Genomic DNA, 21,983 nt, shown 5'->3' on the forward strand with positions numbered 1-21,983 from the left:
TTGAATCCGAAATCACTCCTATTGATAATGTGAGCAGAAGCAGAATTACATCACGGTTAACACTTACCAAAATACATTATGTTTCTCATTAATCATGCAGTCAGGATCCCACGGCTGTGTATTCAGCATTAGCTCCTGCACAGGGCTGACATGTAAAACAGAGGTTTTTCATTCTACATTATGTGGAAATTTCCCAGCACGAGAAGCGTGAGAGAGCAGTGTGCCTCCTCAGGATGAGCGCTTTGCAGGCAGTCTTATCCCTGATACAATCCCTGTCTGATTTAGCGTTTACTCCGGCTGCATGCTGCACTGCCCATTCTTACTGTAATCTGACTCCTCCTTCTGATGTCCTTGCTGTGCCTGTGACATCAGGACTAAGAGTACTACAAACAGATCTTTTCGTTTCGAGCTCGCAACGACATGCTCTTATATCCTGGTTAACCTAACTCTGGTCTGGACAAAAAAAAAAAAAAAAATAAGCCCTTCTAAAATTATACAGGCTGTTTTTTTTTTTCTTGGCAGTAAACGCGTCTAGTGACATAACGTGCTCAATTACATAATAGATGGGAAAGACAAAGCGCATATTGTTAGTGTATTTTTCTTTGAAGGGCAGGCTCCAGGAGAAGCTTTGAGTGCCTCAATACCCCAACTTCAACAGACGATAAAGATGCCTGGCACTTTGCAAGACCATGTACCCCTTAAGACTTTTTTTTTTTTTAATCAATAGTTCCACTTCAATAAACAATTTCAACCCAAATGTTGGATTAAAAACAAGCCTGTTTCTATTTTTTAAAAAGCAGCTGGCAAATAGGTAGTTCAATTTCAATACAGCTGAACTGATTTTTTAAATGACAATTTCTTCACCTGAATAACAAAGCATGAAGACAGGAGACAAATGACAAAAGGATCTGCAATGGAGTTTATAACCTTTCACCCTCCAGGTCTCTAGTTGCTTTCTGGCCCAGGTTGATAAGTCATTAGCAGCTGGTAAATTTTCTATTATTCTGTGGCAAATAGAGTGGTCCAAAGTTTGTAAATACATCCCCACACAGTCCCTCATGCTACACAAACCAGCAGCAGCTTCAGAGAAAGAAGGACCAAAGAAACACCAGAATGCTGTCAACCATGTACATGGCAGTGCCATGGGATGGATCCGACAACATGCTAGTGCAGCAGTGTGGTGCAGACAATGTGGTCTGTATTTATGCACACATGTCTCTTCTCTGAATCAATAGAGGACATTGGTTTCCTGCTGTCAGCCTGGCATGTATCAGTGATAATACACTTATACTAAATAAAGGTAAAAAATAATGGACAGTATGCTGAAGTGTTTATTTCATTATAATAGGATCTAATGGGATGAATGCTTTCATTCTACAGGAAAGAGGATGACAGGTATAATTCATTTAAAGCTCCACTTCTTATTTGTAAAACCACCACACAGTAAGTACTATTTCATGAGGTCCAATCACTTCTGGCAAAATTATCACAGCAGCACAGCAGGCAAGGAACGCTCCAGTTGCAGCAGCAGAGGTAAGAGCCCTGGTGTACAGTGCCGCATGCATCTCTCAGCAAGAGTCCTCTGCAGCATTGCCCTCGTGAGGTTTCGTGCCACCTGTATGAATGTTACTGAGATTAAATGCTGACAGGGAACTGGGGCACCAATTTCAGTCCTGTCCCTCACCGGCAGTCCCACTGCTATTCATTTCTGATACCTAGCCTTTCTCAGTGCCTTTTCTTATTTCAGCTTGCCCCTAGCAAGAGGCAAGCCCTGAACCAAGAGATCCATGGTACACATAAACTCCCAAATAAGCTTTGCTTCATGACTGAAAAGCACACAGTGCAGGAGTGCACTTTGAGGCCACAGCGCAGAAGGGAGGAAGACCAAATCTTCTTGTGTAGGTCAAACTGACCAAGAGTTAATAAGTTAAGCAGATCTTAAATCACAGTGAAGAAATGCCATCTAAAAATTCCTGTAGGAAAAAAAAAGCTGTCTAGAAATCATGGCCTATGTTTTAACTACATAGTTTTACATAGTGTGGACAGCACATAACAGAGGGTTTCCCAGCATATTCCATTCATTTATTTCATCATTACAATGCTCATTCACTTCTATAACAACAGGGAAGGGCACCTCGCTAAAAGGGAAAATACCATCCTCAAAGACTAGTTTAAAATATCTCAGCTGAAACACTCTAATGTTCCCTGAGCAGTAGGTATAAGCTACTATCAGGAGCCTTCTGCAGCACAAGCATTCCCTCCTCTCCCTTCACGGAGGGTAAAAGCTCAGAGAATCAATTCTCTGTGAAATCCTTCAGCTCCTTTTCCAGCTCTGAAGTGCTTTTGCAGAGGCACTGCGTGACGTCCTTTGAGACAGTCTGCACCCAGGCACAGCATTTGCCTGTTAAGCTGCATTTACAGAATCACAGAAAAAAAGGATTGGGGTTATTCTGCCAGGAGTCAAACTCTGCAAGATGTGGGCTACCTCAATGTTCCACCAAGCCAACATGCCTCCTGACTCATGCCATGGGAACAGAATGCTTATGTCTGTGTAGATGTGCTATTAGTGCTCAGGCAAGGACCCTGCTGCCTTTAAACACCTCTTCTTGAAATGCTGTTTTGCTACAATACCTGTACCAGTTTGGTGGTGTCTGATGGCAGCTCAGATCCTTAGGCAATGTAAACACCAAAGTGCCTCGTGTTCTGACTGACATGTTCTCCACTACTTGGCTCTGAATGTTACCTCTAATTTTGTTTTGCCCTGTAGGATGTAAAACAAGAAGGACAACCTTCCTCCTCCCTATTGCATCTTGTTTGTGTTCTGAAAGTAAGTATGCAATTAAAGTAAACAAAGAAACTGAAATAAGAACTTCAATTTCTTTTCTTTTCAACTACAGAAATGCAAGGTAGGACGGAAAAATCACGGGAAAGCTTTCACAGCCCAAATTCACATACTCTATGACAAACTCTGCTTTCACTCATACACATACAACATTAATAAGCTGCAAAAAGAAGTAGAGTTTCAAGCAAGGAAGAAAAAATAAATTTTATTCCCTGAGTGGGATATTGTCACTGTCAGTGAAAGCAAGGTTTAGTTTAGTAATTGCAATCCCAAATGGCTGGTGTTTTAATGCAAGCACTGAGGATTCTGCTGAGAACAGCTGTAGGGAACTACGGTCAGGAGCAGCAAACACTTATGTGTGCCTGGAGATTTGAGTAGACCCAGCCTGTGCATGTAGGATCATGCAGAATGAATGAGCAAATTAGTCCATGATGTCAGCCCATGGTGCAAACTCTCCAACCATCAACAAGCCGGCACAGGTTAACCAGCATTTTACTTTGCTACAGATACCGGTGAACTGCAAAATTATCATATTTTCATGCATTGTTCACATAGCATAAACATAACAAGAATAAAATTACTTCTCCTAAACCAGCTAGCCCTCATTCTTATTTCTAATAAAAGAAGCAACTTCTACTCCCTGAAATCCTCTTTTCCAACAACCTGTTTCTTTTTTCATAACAGCATCTCTGCCTTAAGTTCTTCAGCCCTTTCTCCCCTTGGTAAAAGCTTTGCCCCAAAGGGCAGATTTTCAAAATATGGAACAACCCACAAGATGTCATCTCCTTGGAATAAACAAAATGCACGAAGCAGACATGGCCCAGAAGTACAGCACAAGCCCTATACTTGTCCAGACCTGGGAAAGCTACAGGTTATTCCCCACACCTGACTTGATCTAGAGACAGAGGGCCAACTTCATAAAGTAGCTCCTCTGTTCTGTGCTTTCTACTGATTTTTATCTATCCAATGATTTAAGCACTGCTTCCATAATAATATTAAAGCCACTCACAGGCAAGACTGTTGCAGAGACTAATTAATATTTAACATTAATGCACCCAGTTAACTCCCTAGGATTCCTGGAAAATCCTCTTCCAGTCTTGAACTCTCCCAGGAGGCAACTAATACTAGATTTATACCCAAACTATTACCAATTGGCTTTGATGAATGCCAGTTACTGAGGCTGACCACAGATCATCTCTTGCAAATGCAGAAGCAGATCGAGGAACTCTTTGCTGGCAGAAGTATAATAGTAGTCAACAAATACACTAGTGACACAATATTTTAAGTCTATGCATCATGCGCAGTAGGCTAAAAGATGGCATACAACTCAGATGTTTCCAGATTTTCCTAAAATAATTTTTGTCTACTGTACAGAGAAAGCTATTAGGAACAAAAATTTATTGTGGAAACATTCATTTCTGAAAATAAAATGAGAAAAACAGTCCACATCACACTTGGCCTATTAATTCATAAAATACATCCCAAAACTAAAAGATTGTTGCAAGCAAAGTGGGTCTAGAATTTCCAGATAATTTGGAAATTTATGTATTGAAGTTGTTTCATTCCTATTAGTGACCACAGTGCAGAAAGAAAGAACAGCAAACAAGCCACAGCTTTGTAAGCCTCCAAAAGTAATTGAAAATGTTTCCAAACACACATATTTTTGTGCCTCAAATCAAATATACTAAGTACATCAGCTAGAAGTTTGGTTTGTTTTTATTTTGAAGCCATCTGGAGCAGTTTAAGACATACTACACAATAATGCAGACTTTGTAATTCATTACTAATCTCCTGAGGTTACACTAAAGGATAAGAAGGGAAGGAGAAAGTTACATTTGTATATTTTAAACAACCACATAGGCTCATCTTTGGTTTTGAACATTCTTCACAGGCTAAAACTACCAAATGTGTTTTTTATCCTTGACTCAGAAGTGTCACTTCTGGAAATGTGCAATATTTGTCACCATGAATACCATTTAACTGCAGCAGTACCCGAAGGAACTCTGTAGCACAACACGTGAATACAACTGGAGGAACTTAATTAATCTTCCTGTCACTTCCATGATGCTTTTCATTAGTTTAGCTGCTATCTGATCAACTGCTCCTTTCTCTATTGGAAATGGCTAACCAGAACCTCCTATAAAAGCATTTTCAAGAGGTAAACAGGCTCACTTTTGATTCTGAGAGCCTCTACAAAGCTTTGCCAAGCAGACTTTATCAGTTCAGTAACAGTACTTACAGCACTGCTCTTTTCAAGGAACTGGGATTTTCCACATACACAGCTTAAGAAATATAAATAGAAAAATATGCTTTTTTCTAAGCTTAAAGCTACTACTTCTGGTATTTTGTAGTTTAAACAGAGATAACATGTAGCAATTGAAAGGTCATATTCTTCTGAATTTCCTTCCCATAGGCATGGATAGTTATTAAATAAAAAAGCAGAATGTAGCCAACATAAAACCAAACCCACATTTTGGGCACCGTTGCTGCTAATTGTTTCACTAAATGCCCACTCCTGTCATCTTCTGCTCCTAAGCATAGGACAAGATTTAAGTTAATAAATGTGAATGAATACACAACTGGTGCAGAAGATTCTTTGACTATGTATATTGATAACAATTTTAAACAGAAATATGGTCTTAAAAACAAACAAGACCAAGAAGCTTGTCTGAATGCATGTCAAATATATTTTCAAATACCCCATACACAAAATGTAAGTTTTTCCCCCTCAAAAATGAAAACTGGAATTGATGACAACACAATGGCCAATCTGCATAATCCCCCCTCTTCCCCTTTTATTTCTGTAGATTTCAGAACAATTTCTCTAACATGTGGGGTTTGAGCATATCACAAGCAGACAATTCATCACTACTTCTTGTGAGATGAATGATTAATTAATGTTTCACTATTTCTGTCCATCTTTCCAACACTCTCTACAATTTTGCAATATACCTTGTAGACTTATCATCAAATCCAGACATTGTATTCTTGCAATTTAAAAAACTTAAATTTAGAAATCCAGATGTTGTACTAAAAAGTTTTTTACAGATTTTGCACTCAGGATTTTTTTATTTTTGCACTCTAATTTACCAGATGCATCTGTTGATCTATGAATGGATGCATTTTGCATTTCTGATTACAGGATCAAATGGCCAAAACCATGCACTTCTATTATTTCTATAATATTTTTTATCAATCAACTTATAAGTCTCAAGTAAAAAATTAGTATATAGTAAACTCATTACTCATTCTGTCAGCTTTTACTGTGTTTGATGAAACTAAAATAACAATTTATTACATTAATAATTAGAGATCACATCATTTAGTTTAAAATAATAAAAAGCAATCATGGCACAGTTACCAGCCTATGTTTTAAGGTGGGAATGTTTGTTTGGGGGCTTTTTTGGGGTGGTGATGGGTTGTTGGGTGGGTTTTTTTGTTGCTTGTTTGGTTTTGAGCTGTTGAGTGTTCTTTTTTTTCCTTCAACAAGGTGCATCAAAGAACTGGAGGTTTTCTCAACACTTCATTTAGGACTCTTGTGTGCAAATTGTCCAGGACTGTTGAATTTAAATAGCCTTTAGTTCAAGCAGCTGCTGCTTTACATCTTCCTTTCTTTCCTCCAGGCCTTTTGGAAAGTGCCTTAGCACACTCATTACATGGAGACTGCATCAAGCATTTTTCAAAATATAGGATAAAAATATTTTTTTACCACTTATGGTGCTTTCAAATCACTCGTAACAATCTTACTATCTCCATCTAGTGGCTTATATGATTAGGACTTACTTTTGCTATTAATACATTAAAATCTTTTTATTGACCTTTGCCTTGCCAACCACAGAATTTTCATTTCCTGCTTCCGGCTTTCCCTATAAATTTTCTATACTTCTTACTTCTAATTTATATTGATTAGTATTTGATTCCCCTTTTTATAATTTTGTTCCATTGTGTTTTAAATTCTAGCTGCTCTGCTAATTTTGTGGCTGAACCCAGAAAGACTTTTAGTTAAAGTTTGCCATTTTCTGAACATGAAACAGCTTTTTAGTCATCTAGTGAACTCTAGTAATCTAAGGCAGCATCGATTTTCCTGCAAAGGCTTTTTTAGCTCTTTTCTTCCCAAACATTTCTGCTTCTAATTTTCCTATAAGAAATATCTTGAAACACAAAATCTGCAACCGATTTTATTTGTATTCTGTTTGCTCCTATAGAACATTAAAAATAAATCCCTTTCCATACCCTTAAGTACCTAAAGGGAAGTATTTCAAGATACACGCACAAAAAAAAAACATTCCTTCATTTTTTTATACTGTTCAAAGAAGGAAAATAAAGTAGCAATGCAGTATGGTTTTAAGTTTCCCCGCGATCATGAAGGCACTGAGCTGTGGTTTAAGTACTTAACTGCAAGAGGAAAATGGCAGCATGAGCAGTCCCAGTGTGAATGGGTGCAAAGCAGTTTGCTTTCTCTACTGGATCAATCAGTATAGAAAGGGAGGCTGGAGCACAGACCTGCAGCCAGGAAGGGACAGAAACACTGCCAGCTGCACAACATTACAACTTCCCTCCTGCTTTGGAGAGCTGAGATAATTTGCAGCAGCACCCAAAGCGATTGCAAGGTGCCAGCACCACATTTGCAGCTAAGAAGAGGCAGGAGCTTCAGGCATGCCCTGTTTTAATGACCTTAAGAGAGAGCACCTCAACTAAAGCAGCCAGTGCTACAGACACCTCCTGAGGCAACTCATCCCACGATAAATTGTAATCTGACAGAAAGAAATTTCATCTCCCGCTGCATAGAAACAGTTAAACTAACCTCACAGAAAATACTATTGCTGCATCCAAATTCCTCTCATATTCAAGGAAAAAATGTTTTAGCTAAAACTATCAAAGTAAATGCAAGTGAGAAAGTGCCATGCAAGAAGAGAAGACACAATGGCAGCAGGCAAGACACTAATTTGAGGATATAAAAGGATGCAAGTTATAGAATAGAATTCAACTTTTTATGAGATTTTATTTAAAAAATCTGCATTAGATTTATTCACAGCAGCTCTGAATTTCATAGGCCTGTCCACATGTAAGCATTTTGTAATTCCACACATGCAAGCTCCACAGCAGAGTGCAAGAAACAAATTTTCATGAAGTGAAAATATCAGCAATACCTCGCTGTAGGTGGGATTTGACTCAGAGACTGACACTTCAGGTTTTATGTGTCTATTTGTGTGTGTACCTGCAATCTGGATGTCTAATTTCCCACCACAGCCAAAGAAGATCAAACTGATGCAGTCAACAAAGTCAGAAGAGTTACTCATTACATCTGGAAATGGACAACACCTTTGGGTGGCCAAGCAGCTCTCCAAGCTCCATTACTGCATTGACTGGAGTTTCACCAATCCAAAGGGAGCTTAGACACCTACCTCACTGCTAGAGACACACACATGTACACATACACACTCTGCCAGCTGAATGCCAGCCAAGGCTTCCAAATCCCTTAAACAATCTGGGATCCCTGCAGATCACCCACACCTACTGAATTTCAGCTCCATCTGGGATTACCACAGCAACTACCAACTGTGCTCACCAACACTAAGCAGCACTTAAAACAGAATATGAGGAACACCTGCAAGAGAAACAAGCATATAATTTATTCAAGAAGATTTGAATCATCTCCTAAGGAATTAACTATAAATTAGCTTCCCCAGTGAGTGGGGAAATTTCCTGGGCTCTTACGTGACCCTAGAGTGCCTCAATATTACACTCTGCAAAAAAAACCCCAAAGATCAGAAATGCCTGTCTCAAATATGTCAGGCACAGAAAAAAGTAAAACTCTTGAATGACCAAGCTCTCATCCTACAATAACCATGGTCTGCTAAAATCCCTGTATTTTAGCTTTAACTATTTTAACTTAAAGTATTCATGCTTACCTTTAAGAATAAAATGGGAGCATGTCACAAAGTTGCTGTTAGGTGATGTAAGCGTTTAGTGTTAATAGTGAACAGGAAAAGAATGTTAAAAATCATCCAGAAACTATTTATTTCTTCTAATTTCAAATGCCTCAATACTCTTTTCCTGGGGAAATGGAAGGGTGTAACTGCTTCTTAACATTCTGCCAATAATGTTCAAATACAATCCTACCTGGTTTATAATAAACAACAGTAAAAGGAGTGTTTTCATCTCTGTTCCCACCTTTTGATCTTGTTGACAGAGACTTCTGCCACTCTAATTTAGAATGTCACGTACAGCAAAAAACTCCTGTCTGTATCTGTTCCTTTCTCATTGCATCTCTTTTCTGTACAGATTCCTTTTGATCTGCCATACCTCTGAATTCAATTATCAGGTTTGAAAGCACCCTGCCATAACAGCAGCCTATAGGTAAGCTCTATTTCCCACAGCTGAACAAAAACACTGTACCCCAAAGCCATATACATTCTCTGACATGCACTTTTCAGGGTCTGGCTCAATACAAACACTTTGCAATTTATTTATGTCAATATACTTAGAAAATTAATAATTTTGAAATTCAACAGCCTAAATAGAGTGTTGTGGCTATTTTAAGATAATTCAGTGGTTTTTAGTTTGCTGCTCAGTAACACTTATAATAAGCCTAGTTAATCTGGGCATCTAAATATGTATAGAGGGACAGAAAATTCTGGCCTAAGCCTTCAAAGAATTTTTTCTTCTCTGCACTATACAGATGAACAGAGTACAACAGATGAAGATGTATCTCATAGCTTCACTTCATATGTCCGCAGAGCACTACAGTTGAAAGAATTTCAGCTAGGTTTGAAAGCCCCAGCCACATCTCTTTAGTCTCTGTAGATGTGAGACGAGTGCTCCAAGTGTACTGACTATGGTTCCATCTTGTGCAGGAGGACCATGTTATGTGAATACTATAATAGCCTGAAGTGTTAATGGATGAAGAGCTGGCTGTAGGGGTCTGCATCTCTGCCCAGCCTGGGGAAGGGTGTGCAGATAGCAGAGCAGAAGATGCAGGAATGGTGAACTGGACTTCTATGCTCACTTCTGCAGATCCTCCATTTTCTCCATATATAAGAAGGTGATTGTCATTTCATGAACAGTTATGTTCTGGCTGCTCAGACAGAGTTGACTGCAATGTAGAAGTAACTTCTAGTTCATCTGAGGGTTACATTGATTTGGCAGTTTAGTTTTGTGCAATGGAAAACTGCATCACTGACAGAAAAGCTTTCATGGAAAATAGTGTAAGAAAGAGAAGGCCACAGTAAAACCACTTAATGCAGAAGTCTGCAGTGCCTATTTAATCCCACTAAGGTTATTTTATCATGTTCTCTAAGTTTCTGATACTTATGTACTGATACACTTTTCATCACTTATCTACCACTTCCTTCCTTAATCACTGTCCACCAGAGCATTTAATTAAGTAATTATTTTTACCAAGAGTAACTGTCTATACATTAAAATCCACTGGGCCATGCTCTATTTTCATTTTCATCCTTTAAAACCAATGACTTTAGGAACAAATTCAGGAAGTACCGAGTACGAGGCAGTGCACTGTTGCATAAAGCATATATGCATGCTAATATACACACGTATTTGTATCCAGCCTCGTGCACACACAAATGCATGCAGTGTAACACAACAATGCTATATGCTTTCTCAAGTGTATAATTAACTTGCTACAAAGGTCAAAAGCCATGCTAGGATTCCAGTTCCCTCATTTTTTTTCTCACTCATTCCTCCTCAACAAGGCGATTTATTTTTCATCATTGGATTTAAAGCCAGTCGAAGGGCAGAAATAGGAGTGATAAAATTTGCAAGCTATTGTGTTACTTTTTTACTTCCTATCAGTATGCCAAAGACATTTGATTAGAAGGAGGAAGTTAAATTATAATGCTGAATATTTCAGCATTATATTTTATTATAATTTGGGATATTTTATTTATTATTATTATTATAAATAATAGTATTTATAATTTCATGCTCATTGCTGCTCAGCATAAAAAATGTCATGACTGGCTATTGCTCTGTCTTCTAGGTCTCATAACTGTTCTGACCAGGTTAGAAACCTATTTTAACAGAATATCCCAAACAAAGCATAAGGTAAGAATGAAAGAGAACCACGGTTTTAGTTAGGGTCCTCTGAGATGGTCTTCTGCTGGAAAAAACTCCAGTGAAACCACCTGACAGATGGGAAGAATAGCTCCAGATAGAGCTGGCTAGCAGTTCTGCAGGCTGTATAAGTCTTGTCCCCTTATGTAGGGATTCCTATCCACAGTTCCACAGCATGTGCTTTACCTCTCATCATCACCCAGTCCCAGCAGGAATTGGGAATACATTCTCCTGGGCACCTGCTGTGTAGTTTAATAAGCTTGTGATTTTATAAACTTCTGTCTGATGCTATGAATGTCTTAAATTAGGACTCCACCAGAGTAAACAATAAAAGACAATCTTCAGGTTAAGTGTCTCACATCAATGTGTCACCAAAAATAGGCAAAACCAAAGGAAAATGCCTTGGTCTGAATCAAGACTATTAAAACTGTCCTCGGTGTCCATGTAAGCTACTTATTAGGTTACTGTTTGGGGTTTTTTTCCCCGAGATAAAAAATGCCAGCTCACTATTAAAATACAATTTTTAACTGAGAATATGCATCACAAAATTGATGGGCAGTCTCCTGCTAATTGAATTTTTTTTTATAAGTAATAAAATGGGAGTGTGAGTTATTCTGAGAGTTATTCTTAGGTGACTCATTTAAAGGGAATCACAATATATTGATATTTTAAAGAGAATTATTAAATATTGTCTTTTCACTGGAGTTAGATTTGAATATAAAATCCAGAAAATTAGAGATTCAGATAATTTTGAAATAATAACAATCACAAAGAAACTACAGTTTCAAGGCTTCAATGTATTTTATAATTTGTACTTTCAGGGTTTCTTCAGAAGAAAGTTACAAAAAAAAAATGCAACAGTCAAACAGCAATCTCAAAGAAACAGGTATTTCTTTACATCTTATGTGACTACTCATACTTCATATTTCATATTTTTCTACTATAGTCGTTTGCCCTTTTGTAAAGAGTAATTTTAAACTTTCCATTGAATATTTTCTAAGGGAAGGTCAGATCTGAGAGGTTACGAATGGATTAGCCTTTGATCTTCCTTCCTTGACTAATGCGTATTCAAGTCTGCCAGGAGATTTTCTAAAACGACAGATGCAAGACTGACTGAACAAGAAACACCTTTTACTTGGAAGGGGGACATCACAGGAGTTGCAATAGTTTTTACCTGGAAATTGCAAAGTATCTGATTTACAGAACTTTAAGAAAGGCAGATGTTTAGTACTACTGCTACACATATGTACATATTTTTGAACGCATCAGGAAAGCAAAATTATGAGATAATAAAGGGATATTACATGAGTCATCAGAGCTTGTACATTGTGAGGGGGATAATTAGTAATTTCTGATGACTGGATACCATAAATAGTATTTCACTGTCATTCTAGGGTCACACCATGACATACCTATAGAACAAATAAATCCTTTAAAGAGGGACAGTTTAGCTGTAAAGCTCCTCCAGTGGGAAGCATCACTATACAAATAACTCTCTCCCTTTTTATTCTGAGCTAGAGACCCTTTCAACTAAGCAAGGTAAATGACCCTCACTCATTGCCAGTAAAATATTGTCACCTTTTGAGATGTTCCCCCCACCAGTGTCAAGATATACTTCACAGAATTAATCTTTCTGTAACCTGACTGATGAAGTCCTAATTTACCAGACTTGAGGCACTCATAATATAAAAGGATGAAAGGACATTAGCATTTATGATACAATATTGATATTTTTGCAAGAGCTGTTGCAGTTTCTACTAGATGATTTTATAAGATAGGAAACAGTATACCCCTGTTTTACAGATGAAATGTGGATTTAAAATATAAGAAGAGGGATTAGTTAGTGAAATAAAAAAGGCTGAATCCCTGGAGTTCTCAGCTCTACAGCAGCATTCAACTCATATCATCTCCCATCACATGAAAAATGCAACTGTGAGGAAGTGTATATAAAACCTGTACTAATCCCTCCTAATGCTGAAAGAATATACACAAAATAGTTTATTATTTGTAAGAGAACACTGACTCACATTTTCCTTACACTGTGTTCACGAGACAAAAATGGGTCATTTTCTCCTTGTATAGATTTTGTAACACTATCAAAGTTACATTGGGGTGAACCTGACCCAAATTGTGTCAGGAACAGGGTTGTGCTAATAAAGATAAAGGTCTGTTCACTGTGACACTATTGAGTATTTAAAAAAAAAAAAATCTTGTAAACAATTGTTGTCAGCTTTCAAATGCAATTTTATAAAACTCTTGTGGCCTTCAGACATGCCACACTTTTATCCTTACCACCACATTAAATCATGCTGTCAATAATGTCTTCGGGAGGAATTTGAATTCTTCAGGCTTGAATTTAATTACATTATGTAAACTAGGAAATATCTTCAGTGCACTTTGAGGGAATAGCTTATCTTGGAAATTGTTAAATTCTGTTTTGTTTAAAATATTTACATTTTGATAACTTTATTCTGCTGCATATAGCATTTATTGATCTTTCTCAGGAATCCATTTTCAATATAATGAATTCTATTTATTTTCCATAAACTCTTGACTGTGCTAGGCCATATTCTTACACAGCTTTTAAGGAAAAAATAAATTAACATGGTTTTGAGAGCATAAATATTTTGTTTTATAACAATTATAAGACAGGGAAATACAACCTTACACTTTTTTTTCCTTTCCTCTGGACACAGTACTTTAGTCCACGTCTTGGAACATAGTAGCAATACCTTAGTTAAAATTTTTCAGAGTAAAAGTATGGTTATGTTGCCTGCTACCTGCACATGGAAGTTTTTTCTTTCTGTATTATGACTCACTTTCTTTCTATATTATGACTCATTACTTAATTTCTGTATTATTACTCATTGACTCATTCAGTAAATGTTTTGTTCTTGTGGGTTTTTTGTTTTGTTTATTTTTTAAGGAATTTGAAAGTATTTTCAGAAGCTCTCTTTTTAACTCATCTTCTGATTTCTTGCTCTTCTTCTCAATCTTCCATCCCCAATCATGCTCTCTTCTCTATCACACACCCATGGCTGTGTTAACTGCATTTCAGATACTATCAAAGTATATTTTTTCCCTCTCATATTTACTTCACAGAACATATCTATAGATGTGAACGCATTTCACAGCCTGTCAAGCCAAGGTCCCCTTCCACCTGCACTCCAGTGAAGTCTTGAAATGCATCAAAGTCCAATTCTAATTAGGAGGGGAGGATAGCAAGCAAATATTGCATAGAATTTAATAATCTAATAAAAAAATATGTACATCTGTCATGGTTTGAGCCTGGCACAGGGCCAGTGCCCCCCCATGAAAATGCCTCACCCTGGTGTCTGCTGTGAGATGTGACCAGGAATAAGCAAAACAGGCTCTAACTTAAACATAAAGAACACTTTATTACTTAAACTACAGGAAAATAGGGAAAGACTATAAGGAAAAGAAAAAAAGAAATTGAAAACCTTACAAAAAAACTTTCCTCCTCCCCACTCCCTGACTTTCCCAATCCGATACATTCTCCCAAATCAACTGCCCAGCCTTGGCCCCACACTTTAGTATACTCAAACTGCAGTTCATGAAGAGGAAAGGAGTCCTTCTTGTTCCATAGGCTTCCCCTGGAAACACACTGAAACCTCGTGTGCTTCCTTGTCACTTCGGCACCGCCCGGAAAAAGTCCTTTTGCCGCTTGTGACATCTTCCTTCCATGCCCAGTGCTCTCACCACTGACGGCATGGACCAGAGCTGCTTTTAGGGTTGTCTTTCAAGGATGCCTTGTCTCACTCCAAAAAGGCACAGTCTCTGCTTTGGGACATCTGTCCCCCCCATATTTTTCCAACCCCCTGGGGCCGGGGGGTCCTCACGAATGAACCCTCCTGGTTTTGAGGCACTGCCTCCCCCTAAATGCAGTCTGTGTCACAGGAACAACTGAGTCCATGGCCACAAGAAAAGTCCAGCCAAAAGGCCACTCCAAATCATCTCTCCCCATCCAATCATCTCTACGTTCTTCGGGCCAGGTCCTTGTCTCATCTCATCTCTTATCTCCCTTCTTATTCAGCTTCGAGGAGGATTAGCATTTTTGCAAGGCCCCAATCATGAAAGAAAGGGTTAAAAGTTTTCAGTCTCTATCTGTCCCAGAGTGGCACTCCCACACACGCTGCCCACACGCTGCCGCTCCGGCCGGGCACTCTTCCTCCCCCCTTCTCCTCCCGGGCTGGCTGCTATCACATCACATTCAGACGCCGGCTCTCCTCTCTCTCTCCCTCCTGGGGGGGGGGGCTGGCTGCCCGATGTCTCGATGTCTCTTGGGGCTCTGCCACCCTTCCATCCTTGAGAACTTCCTCACCCCCATCTCTGTCCAGGCCCCGGGCCTACCGCATGGCTGCCCCTCCCCCGCCCAGCAGCAGCGGCTGGGCTGGACGGGGGAGAGATCTGACCTCTTCGCCGCGACGTCCCAAGAGAGCGTGCCAAGGGCAGTGCCCTGCTTTTAACCCCTGTGTATTCTCGGAGGTGTGTCCAAACCCCACTGGCTACACTAGGTGCCAGTCTCAAACCTAAAACTTTCATTGGTTTGACCACAGCTTCCCAGAATTCCCACTCCTTCCTGGTCAAACCACCACAACATCCAACAAAGGCAGATAGATTTTCACATTCTAAATCCTAAAGTTTAGGAAACCAGATTAGTTTAAAAAAAAAGAAAAATTAAGAAAAGCAAAAATGGAGGAAGAGAAAAAGAAGAAAAGAAAAAGAGAAAAATCTCACTTGCTGCTAGCAGTGGGTAAAGCACTGTTTCCAGCATACAATATCTGTGGCCAACTCTGCTGTAAACATCCAGTGTGCCTACATAAAAACATTGCCAAGTCAAGTCTTTTTTAGTGCCACCCCTTATGAAGGCCTGGCTTTAAACTGTATTGTTGCAAGTAACAGCATTCTGCTAATATTATGCTATTTTTCCAAAGATAACAAATCTTCCCTACCAACACCCCAGCAAATCCCCCAGTCAGATTCGCTGGTAGGGTGGATCTCAGCTAAGCAACAGAAATGAAGCTTTGCTGCATTCACAGTGCGGGTAATTTTTTCAGCTGGATGTTCCCATGGAGTAAATAGTGTTCAGCTGCACACTACATCTGCTTTGGCACAAACATGTCCAAGAAGGGACATGGGTTTAGCCAAAAAGGGCACGTTTTGCACAATTTTGGATTCTACTACATTTCCAATGGGCAAAGTATATGCCAGACAGTTTTGGAAGCTCCCTAGGAAGAGGAGCATACAGATGAGCAAACATATCACTATGTCTAATAAACAGATCTCATTGCAAATATTGACATTCAAGTATACTTTATGCTTTGGGGGATTGTACTATGTCATGAAATGTTTGATAATTTAAAAGAAAATCCCACTTCCACAGGTTTCAAACACTTTAAAGGAAAAGTCTTCAGTTTCCACAGTATTGAAACCAAAAAATCATGAAAAAAAAAGTCAAACAAATAAAAATAAATTTGCCCTTCATTTTTTTTAAAGTTTTGTGCTTACATTAAATCCTGGATTATGCTTTTAGTTTGTTTGAGTTAGGTCCTCTTAGAGAAGATATGCTATAGCTATTATTTGAAAAAGAATCATTTCAGAGTTTGCTATCAGTATATGCTGTAAAGAAATACAACACAGGCTTGCTGTTTGGCAACTGCCTAAAAGTGCTTCCAACAATAAGTAGGGGTGTATAATTTTAAGTGTATGTGCATATGAAGACACGAAAGACTCCAATTCCCACTTTCTTCAAGAACTTGATCACTTAATATTTGTCAACAGCCCCAAGAAATGCCCAGGTGGCTTATATCAGCTGAGGCACATTCTTTGCACCTAGATAGTTGCCATGGAAATAACCACAGAATTCTTTGGCAAACTCTACCTCGGTCCTTGTACTCTGTGCAGAGTGGGAGCTGATGGCACCCACAAAGTGGCCTGTCACATCTAAGCAACACAGTTCTGTTGAATAACTAACACATTTGGAAAACAGTCATGGCACTGAGTTACAGATTCTCAGTCACAACCAAACTCTCTGTATGTGATTGTGATTTAAACAACTTCAGTAAAATAAGCTTTTTAAGTCTGGGTAAGAAGCAAAATCCTCTGAAGGACATCTGCCGCCTTTGTTGGGTCATCTCACATCAGGTGCGACAATTCCTGATGGGTTGACAAAAGGGACTATCAGCTGCAATGAGGATATAAAAACTAGCTTCTGACAAAATCTTTTGAATTTAGAAGTGGACCAATGCACAAAAATTATCCTTCAAGCCAAACTTACACAAACAAGCCCTTCATTTAAGCTTGCTCAAATGCACAGATTAACCCAACTGCTAGTGAATTGTTTTTTTTTTGTCTACCCCCTCTAATTGTCTTTGTGGACAAATATTTTTGCCATCCTCTGTCAAGAGGAAAACCACATATGATGATTATTCACCTTTGCTGTGACTGCATCTATAAGGTCTCCAAATAGCATCAATTTGGTACCACATTTTTCCAGTGCTCTCAAAGAGTGAAGAGAGAAACATCGACCTTGCTGCCCTTTCAAACCTCCATGGCTGAAGCTGTGCCATTGCATGACCTCTGCCTCTAATACACAAGTGCTCTTCAAGAGCTTAGTATACAAAAAGCAATTTAAGGTATTCAACAAAACACAAGGAATGGAGCATAATCTATATCCACATGGTTCCCAAAAGTAATTGTTCAAAATAGTCAGGAAGGCTCACATAGATGGCTTTTATCCTCATTCTCTAAAAACACAAATTTTATTAACTGGAGACTGATAAAGGATTGAGTAGCTTCAAAAATTGCTGTAAGTACCAGCAAGTCACTTGGTCAAAAGATATGGAATGATTTACAGTTATAAGCTGTGATATATAGATCCAAACATAGAGGACTTGAAATCAAACAGTGAAATCAACAATTACATGGCATGTCTGTTTAGTCATGACCACAGAGAAGGATTAACATCCATCACAGACTTTTGCTCTTGTGCAGAACATAGGGAGCCAACAGAGTAATCCAGAGATGTGCCTTGCAAAAGGATCAGACATAGAAAAAAAAAAAAAAAAAGAAAAAAAATTGCAAGCCCAAAAGACTTTCAAATATTGTTTTGGAAAAGGCAGAAAAGACGATTTATTAAATACAAGCAGAGATGAGAGTGCCTCCAGGGACCAGATTTATAATAATTACTACCTCTACTGACAGCTTCTTGCCTTTTAAACTTAGAAGAAAAGGATGTGGGAGAAGGTCACACACAAGAACACATTTGTCATCCAAGATGCTGTCCTCCATTTCTATGATAAAATAATTTCTCTTACAATATATTGCAAAGCAATGGACTTCAGTTCCCAAATTATGCTCTGTTAACATGAATCACACAGGAAAAGCAGACTCTCATTTATTTTCCCCCTTTTCAGGCCCACAATTTTTTCTTCAACTATTTAATTTTAAGTGAATTTTTGTATTATGCTCATGAGAAATAACCCAAAATCCTCACATCTCCACAAATAAAATGCCTGGGACAAGCAAGTGAAACACTGTACCAAAAAATTGAAACAGCCTCTCTCTATCATGCTTGCTTTCTGTCACAACCTGTTTGGCAGGATTCAGTCAGGACTGAGGTACTAATGTGCTGCTGTTGGAATGATCTCTTTTTTCTGGCCTTTAGTCCTCGGTCTGAGGAAAGCTGTCTCCCAGGGAAAGTGTCTCACAAAAAATGTTCAGTTTACCATACATAAATTGTACTCAGGTAGACAAATGCCACACTTGCTCTATGAGGTCAAGTTAAAATTTCCTGGTTTTACTTCCCATTCTCAAGGCTGATGCTACATCACATTTTGCTGTGTTGGATGCAGTCCCTGAAAGAATATCTATTTTAAATTAGCAGAAACTAAATGATTAATGCAGTATTGATTGCAAAGAAGTTTGTGAGTAGAGAGTTGCCAAGCCTTTGGTTTCCATACCTCATCAACAGTCAGGTCTCAGAGATTCATTTGATGCCTCATACACATCAACTACCTCATTCATACTTAAACAAGATTTAAAGTATGTTCTCCAAACAGAACAAGGTACTGAGGATAAAATATGTGCCCACCAAAAGAAAGAGTTTTTTCCTCTGCTGGAATTTCTCATGTAAGTATATAATACCTTGCATTCTGTCCACCTGACTGCACACTGAGAGTTCTTTAGCTTTAATTGTAATGTTCTCATTTCTATTCATAAAGCTGTGCAAGAATTCAATACAAATACAGTTTGCATGTATGTATAACCCATCTGTAACTCATTTAGAATTTAAAAATCACCTTTGTATTCCCATATGATGTCACTGAGCCAGACTATGCAAACCATTTTAGAGCAGCCTTAGGAATGCATTTTAGCCATGTGATAATGATTAAAGAATATAATCCAAAGTGGCTCCTGCACTACAAGATACAGTCACTTCTGACAACTTCTCTGTTGCTGCTTATACACAATCACCATTACTTTCAAATGTTCTCTTTCTTTAGAGAGAAAAAGTAAAAATATATATATATTTTTTTTAATAGAGAAGGATTAGATCAAACACAAATACTATTTAAATTTCACTTCCAGTCTGGGGTCACTGTGAAAGCCCCAGTCAGCTTCAAAGCCACAACCTAGGAAGAATCATCTTTTACCCTGACAACAGTTAGATATAGGACATGGATTTGAAGGAATTTTTCAAGGCCATTTTCTATATCTGAGAAGCTAAAGCTGTTCCCAAAATAATTTGATTGACATGCATAGACTGAAAACATAGATGGTAGGCAAGTCTTAGAGAATACATTTCTGCCCCTAGCTGATGTTATAGACCTCACTGTGGACTTATCAGGATTACCAGACTAATTTAGCTGGCAATCTATATCTTTTGTACAGGTGCTTATCAGTCTGGCAGAAGAGTATTATCACTTAGTACAGTTTGGGTATTAACAGCTAGCAGTTCTGTAGAGCATATTTTTCTAGAAGCAGGTTGATTTTCAGTTTTATATCCTATTAAGTAAAAACAAAAAAAAAATCACTCAGCATAAATTTGCCAATTACAAAGTTGCCAATGAATTCCCTTAAATCAGCTTTCCAGAGCATGGTTATTATTAATAACATTGTTTCTCTACTTTCTACTTTTTATCTGATACACTCGCCCTAATTAACATAAAGTTTGAAGCAACAGTCAAGCAGAAATAAACTGAAGTTAAGAGTGGGTTTCTTAGTGCCTAATTATGATGAGTTTAGGAATTTCACAGAATATTCTGAATTAGAAGAGACCCACAAGGGTCATCAAAGTCCAGCTCCTAGGCCTGCAGAAGACAGCCCCAAGAGTCACACCATGTGCCTGAGATTGTTGTCCAAATGCTTCTTGAGCTCTGTCAGGCTGGTGCTGTGACCTCTTCCCTGGGGAGCCTGTTCCACTGCCCGGCCACTCTCTGGAGGAAGAACATTTTCCTGCTATCCAACCTAAACGTCCCCTGACACAACTTCAGGCCATTCCCTTGGGTCCTCTCACTGGTCACCAGAGAGGAAAGATCAGTGTTTTGCAGAGAACTAAGAGTTCTTTGTGGTGACAGCAACAATCCGTGCTGAAGGTGATGCACTGACATTTATCCCTGCAGTCTGATATTATGCTATAGCCTATAGAGCTTGTCATGAGTTTCTTCGGAGAATGGAAAGAGAATTATTTCAATTATGAGAAATTCCCAAAGTGCAATGTTTGTGTAGCCATATGGCTGCTACTGTTAAAACCTGTTGGTGACACCCAGCTGAGTTTCTACAGGAAGCAGCCAAAATGTCTGCTTCCTCAACCAGGTTTCCCTAACTTCAGCTCCATTGTTTTCCACTGCCAGTGGCACTATATGTTAGGGACATACACATCCTCATCAATTCATAGATATGAGCAAGAGAAATCTGTATCCAACCTGCAGGTAGAACATTTTGGTCCAACCACTTTTCTTAGTTGATAAAATGATAACACTAATCTTCCACTGGTTCTGCATTACATTATGAAACAAAAGTCTAATTTCAAAAAACACACTGCCTGCCCATTAGACACATTTTAATGCTTTAATGTGACTGTTTCCACTTCACCAGATGCCTTAAAACCATAGGTCCACTTTCAGTCAGTATATTATCTCAGAATCAAGCTTAACAGGTACACTAATGTGAGGAACAAACCACCATTTAAAATGCCTCCTATTGTGCAGTAGTGTTGTTCTGGAATAGTACTGCAACAGCTACTAGAGAATAACAAGGCTATTTATATATTTAGTGCTTGATAACTCATAAAACTAAGTTACATCTAAGTAATTTGGGGGGCATTAACGCTTTTCAGTGTCTGCAGAATAAAAGTATGCTAATGAACTAAACAATTTTTTGCATGTAGAAATGAATGTTATCTTTCAAACCAGAACCAAATTCCCTAACTAAATCTCTGAATATCATTTCCTGAGCTTGTGTGAAGTACTCCTTTATGTATGATTATTATTTTAGTAGCTCTGCTAAAAAAGTAAATCTCTTACATTCATTAAAAACTAATAGTTGCTTTTTAAGCACATTAGTGCAAATATATTTACCCCTATCACAAGGAATCAGGCTACACTTTGCTGACATTCATTACCAGAAAACAGGCTAATTTGTCTTTTTTTCAAATGAAGCTTTGTTTACTCTGTCATATTTTTAAAACTAACTCCAAAAGCAACTGTAAAATGTAAATTAAACTTCATGTATTATTACTTTTGAATCCCCAACAAGCAGAACTTTTAACTGAGCTTTGCATTTTTTAAAGCAAAAAAGAGTGATTATCCTCAAATGCACACAGGTTATGGCCCACAATTTCTTTAGATGCATTAACATGTATTATTTTCTCCAGTATTTGGAAAAACTCCTTTCTTAATTTCTGCCTTTTCAAGGTACCTGGCATTTAGCAACAGGCCCAAAACAGCAAAATACCTCAAAGCTTCAAGAACATCAAGAATAGGTTTAATACCTATTGAAGTGGAAAAATAAAGGACCTAAGGTTTACTATCTATCCTGTATT

At 38.3% G+C, this 21,983-nt stretch overlaps 1 protein-coding gene across 6 annotated transcripts in view; it reads right to left on the reverse strand.

Annotated features, from left to right (window-relative positions):
• The window catches only part of ZNF385D (zinc finger protein 385D), a 413,388-nt gene that overhangs the window by 163,014 nt on the left and 228,391 nt on the right, over nucleotides 1-21,983 (reverse strand). Inside the window, exon 1 of one of the 6 annotated variants that reach the window (XM_005480931.4) lies at nucleotides 68-447. The exons of the other annotated variants lie outside the window; for them this stretch is intronic. Within the exon in view, the coding sequence (XP_005480988.1) occupies nucleotides 68-89 (22 nt within the window). The 5' untranslated portion in view covers nucleotides 90-447. Of the gene's footprint in view, nucleotides 1-67; nucleotides 448-21,983 lie in introns of those variants that run through there. 6 annotated transcript variants of the gene reach the window in all.

Source organism: Zonotrichia albicollis, chromosome 1 (genome assembly GCF_047830755.1).
Source record: "Zonotrichia albicollis isolate bZonAlb1 chromosome 1, bZonAlb1.hap1, whole genome shotgun sequence".
In the NCBI taxonomy this organism is placed as follows: Eukaryota; Metazoa; Chordata; class Aves; order Passeriformes; family Passerellidae; genus Zonotrichia; species Zonotrichia albicollis.